Source organism: Pocillopora damicornis, chromosome 10, assembly GCF_964200805.1.
Source record: "Pocillopora damicornis chromosome 10, jaPocDami1.2, whole genome shotgun sequence".
Lineage (NCBI taxonomy): Eukaryota > Metazoa > Cnidaria > Anthozoa > Scleractinia > Pocilloporidae > Pocillopora > Pocillopora damicornis.
Genome location: NC_142679.1, coordinates 17,056,232 through 17,061,295, shown reverse-complemented (window position 1 = coordinate 17,061,295; position 5,064 = coordinate 17,056,232). Strand labels below are relative to the sequence as shown.

Here is a 5,064-nt window from a genome sequence, read left to right as displayed (position 1 = left end):
GTCGTTCACCGTGAAACCGCAGCAAATGTGTGCGTCAGCCTGCGTACAAAAAAATAATTTTTTGCAGTCATTTTTGTGTTGAGATGTATGAGAAAATACTAAAAAAAATGAAAATTAAAGTGACTGGCTCCACGGGGAACAGTGAGGACTGCTTTCTCTTGCCCTGCAAAACTCGTTGTTTCCCTTGGAGTCAGTCATTAGTCACTTATTTTACCAACTTTGCCAGATGTCTGTATTAGAATTTTCTGGATGCGAAAGTAAACAATATCAGCAGGGTAGCTAGAGTGCAAAAGATGAGAAAATAGTTAGAGCATCGAAGAAATAAATATTTCTTAGCATATTGGCTTCGGTTATCAGATTTTTGGATCCGTGCGCGGGTCTGAAAAAGGAACACATAACTACATGTATGGTACGGCAGATATATCTACAAATTGAGACTCATAAATGTACGAGTTACAACTTGAGGGGCAATTCTGTCAGTTTTCATCTCTCTCTGTTGCATCCCATTACATCCTGTTTGCTGTTTTTCATTAGTCGAATTTAGCTTTGTTTGGTGGGGAAAAGTTGTTATGGATCCCAAATGCGACTAATTGATACTCTTAAAGAGTGCAAGACAAAAGAAGTCCGGATATTAAAAAGAATCCGAATAATCGAGGTTTTTCTCAATTAAAGTCAAACGCCCCCACGTTTTACTCGATTGTGAAGAACCACTAAGCCCCCCCGGGAAAACAACAAATTGAACTTTCAACTCTCACGTGATAATGTGTGTGCCAGCCTGCGTACAAAAAGTAAATTTTGGCAGTCATATTCGAGTTGGGAGGTATATATGAGGAAACACTTTAAAGATTAAAATGACTGGTCTCACGGGAAACAATGAGGATTGCCCCGCAATGGAAACAAAATTCATTGTTTCCCATGGAGTCAGTCATTAGTCACTTTTTTTTACCAACTTTGCCAGATGTCTGTATTAGAATTGTCTGGAAGCAAAAGTAAACAATATTAGTAGGGTAGCTAGAGTGCAAAATATGAGAGAATAATCAGAGCATCTAAAGAAATAAATGTTTCTTAGCATATTAGCTTCGGTTATCAGATTTAACGTGTACGGAATGGTACGGCAGATATACCTACAAATTGTGACTATTTAAATGTACATAAATATACGAGTCAGAACTTAGGAAGAAATTCTGTCACTTTTCATTTCTGAAAAAACTTTTTAAGTTGAAATTACACCCTGCAGCTCTTTTTCATTAGGCGGATTTAGCTTTGTTTGGTGGGAAAAAGTTGTTATGGATCCCAAATGCGACTTATTGATACTCATAAAGGGTGCAGGACAAAACAAGTTCGGAAAATAAAAAGAATCCGAAAAATCGCGGTTTTTCTCTATTAAAGTCAAACGCCCCCACGTTTTACTCGAATGTAAAGAGTCGGTAAAACGAGTCGTGATCAGTACTTCGTGCAAAACTGACCCATGCATAATTTATGTATGAGTTCTCAAGCTGTTTCTATTAATTTCTATAATTTTCAATGTTACCCAAGGTTCGATAAAATTGTATGAAAAGTTTATAAAAAAGTTTTTCAATACAAAAATACGAGAGAAGCGGAAAGAAACTGAAGGTAAGAATATACTGGTTTCAAGGAGTAACCAAGTCATTCAATTTGGAGAAAATTGGTTAATTTAAACTTGATCTCTAACTTTGACAACATCATAAATCTTGAATAGTCAGCCGCTTCGATAAATACTTTTGAGTGAGAAGTATATATACAAAAGACCTTTACTACCGCATAAACGTGAGAAGGAAAGTCGAGGAAAAGGAAGGTGAGTGTGAGTGAGAAACTCGATGTATTTACTTACTATCGGGTGAGTATCTTGTGCAAGCCAGCGGACAAGAATTAATCCTTAGCAGGGAAGATTCCTTATATTACTCGGCAGTTTAAAAAGCGCTCGTATTCTTTCGCTGAGTCAGACAAAGTGTAATTAACAAAATCCTAAATTCACAATCAAAACTATTTGTTGCATCTAAGAAAGGAGAAGAGCAACATTTGTCATCTGTTTTTCTTTCTTTCTCAAATTACAGGATGAGAGCGCTTTTAGTTGGTTTCCATTTCTGTCCCGTTCTGTTGAGTGGTGTTGCTTTGTTTCTTGTGGCTTTCTCCAAATTGAATGACTTGGTTACTCCTTGAAACCAGTATATTCTTACCTTCAGTTTCTTTGCACACTGACTTGAGCAGGGACACGGTTTTCGAGAGAGTTGAAGGTAACACATGAATGTGTTATATCTCATAACACAGTGATATTTTTTTCCGACGGGATGTGAATGTTTCAAGTGCCATGAGCGAAAACTTGGATAGGATGATAGATTTTGGCTGTGTCACGATAAACTTTACATGATCCCCCCCCCCCCCCCCCCCCAAATAAGGCTCTGTGACATTCTTACAATCCTCCTCATTGGTAGTAAATCTTCATTCTTCCCCCTTTATACTCTGTTGGCCACAGCAGTTCGCCCCCCAAAAAAATATGAGATCGCCCCAAAATCGGGTAAAAACAACAGGAACTTTCTAGGCGCAACTCTTATAACTCTCAGGGCTTCTTCATATTCACCTTTGAACGATATCAAGAATCAAGATGACCTCATAAGACAGGCTAATTAACCACACACAAACTGTGTTATTAAAGTATCCAAAAAAAATTGAGTGATGAGAACATGAAACACGATTGTGTTGTTTTTCAAGGATTTGAGCTAATTGGTCACATCACCATGACACTATATGCTGACGAAATAACCTGTGGATTGAGATGCCTTCAAGATGAAAACTGCCAATCTTACAACAGCAAGTCCGATGCTAATGATGCAAAGAAGGAATGTCAACTGAGTAATCAAACCAAAAATTCAAGTCCGGAAAACCTGAGGTGTAACCCACGTTCTACTTATTATCATGGAAGAGGTACTGTTAAGTAAAGTGCTTAACATTATGGAAAAGTTAGTGGAGGTGGGGATAGGGGGGGTATGAAGGGTCGGAGTATTTTGGTTGTCACAATAAAGTTTTCCTGATCCTTCCATAACGTTCCGAATTATTCTATCGATCTTCCTAATTGGCAGTCAATTTTCTTTAATCCCACCTTTAAACTCTGTTAGTGACCACTGCTCCCCTCTCCATTCCCTTTGAAAACAATGATACCCCCCCCCTAGACCCTGCCGCCCCTCCCACCCCCTCTTTCCAAGTCAAAAATGGTGACCTATTTCTTACTTCTGATAAGCGCTTTTCAGAGCTCTGTCATGTCACGTGTACATCCACGTATAATCTTTCCCGAGAGAATATGAAGTTAAAAATCTCTTGCTTTTCGTTATAATGATAGGTTGTCCATTTTCTTAATTTAAATTTAAATTTCCAAAATCAAGAGCTATCTAATAATTACGCGAAAGGAACTACTTATGGAATCAGACCTCTGTGGTGTGTTTTGTTTCTTAGTTTGATCCTCTCCTCGTTTCAAATGATTATTCTTCCCTTTTCCTATGCAGGTAAACGAGGTTTGGATTCTGCTCATCCGGCCCTCTCCTGTAAAGAAATTCTGGACTCTGGACACTCTAAAGGAGACGGGGAGTATTGGATCGACCCAGAGAAGAGTGGAAACCCTTTAAAGGTCTATTGTGACATGTTAAGATCTGGTGGTAAGAGAATGAATTTTTTTTTCTTTGAGACACGAGGACCTCAACAGGAGTATATTTGACTTGGAGAATTTTCTATTTGAACGTTCTGGTCTTGGCTATTCTTGCTTTCTCAAAAAAGATCCTTCTTATGTTTTGAATCAAAAGTATAGCAGAATTCTCGAAAATGAATGGTTATCATCAGCAGGCCGATTTGAGCACAAATAGGACAGTGTACGCGTCATACTTGTGATTGGACGGTATAATAGGACCGTTGAAGGGACAGTTAATGGGTAATGCCTGTGTGAGAGGACAGAACGCGTTATGTGCGCGCTGTTGTCTCGCATTTCGCCGAGTAAACTGTTGTTTTTCGTTTTTATGAAAACGTATAACCGATGTCCAGTTTCTTCTCAAATTTTGTCATAGTTTTAATTAATTGGTAACAGGCCTTCTTGTCGTCTAATTCTGTCTGTAATGATACGAGTGATTAACAAATCGGACTCCCGCTTTGCGGTCGTACGATTCTGTAAATCACTCGTATGATTACAGACCCAATTGGACTCCACTCGGTCCTGTTTCATTTTCATGGATGTCACCAGATGATTTAGGTTTGTTTTATTTTAGGAGGTTGGCTTCTGGTGTCAAATGTTGAGTTCGGAAGCCCCTCTCCTAAGGTGTCAATTGAGACATCATACCGTGGAATAGGTAAGTCACACATGGTTCTGCAGAAAAGTGCCATGAAAGAGCTCAGAAGACACTTGTCCTTCACTCAGCTGAGATTCCACTGCCACAAGAAACAGGGACGCACATTCCACGTGGTCACAGCTTCCAACAGCTCAGGGGAAGCTGTGGTCCGGTACTTCAGCGGTCAGACAGATGAGCAACCTGACGCCTGTGGTTCGTTTGTGAGATTGACGTTGGATGACAATTCCGAGTTAGCTGGCATTTGCAAAGATTGGGGTCGACTAGTAAGTGGAGAGTACCGGGTTGGAAAGTGGGGACATGGTGAAGATCAAAACAGGCTATACTGGTATCCCGTCTCTAGAATAAACAAGTATAATCTTAGGGTCCAACTGCATAACGTTGACGACCTCAGAAAAATGGAATGTGATGATGACTCCCGTAACACTAACGACACAAACGGCGATTTCTGGAGAGTCTTTGTTCGTTAGTTGCGTCTATCTGTACACCAAGCAACCCTTGACTGTGCGAATAACAGTAACAAACGAATAAAGCAAAATAAAAAAATGCACCGTTACACTCATCAGGTTATAAGATTGTTTTTGTTTCCATTTCGGGGCAAGGGAAAGCAATCCTCACTGTTTCCCGTGGGGCCATCTATTTTAAATTTAATTTTTGAAAATATTTTCTCATATTTCCCAAACCGAATATGACTGTAAAAATCACTTTTTGTACGTGG

General features: G+C 39.4%; 1 protein-coding gene across 1 annotated transcript in view; it reads left to right on the top strand.

The window, feature by feature from the left end:
• Nucleotides 1–4,816, top strand: part of LOC149039149 (uncharacterized) — a 28,828-nt gene extending 24,012 nt beyond the window's left edge. Inside the window, exons 4-5 of the mRNA XM_089185767.1 lie at nt 3,519–3,668; nt 4,269–4,816. Of these exons, the coding sequence (XP_089041893.1) occupies nt 3,519–3,668; nt 4,269–4,816 (698 nt within the window). The remainder of the gene's footprint in view (nt 1–3,518; nt 3,669–4,268) is intronic.
• The last annotated feature ends 248 nt before the right edge of the window (nt 4,817–5,064 follow it).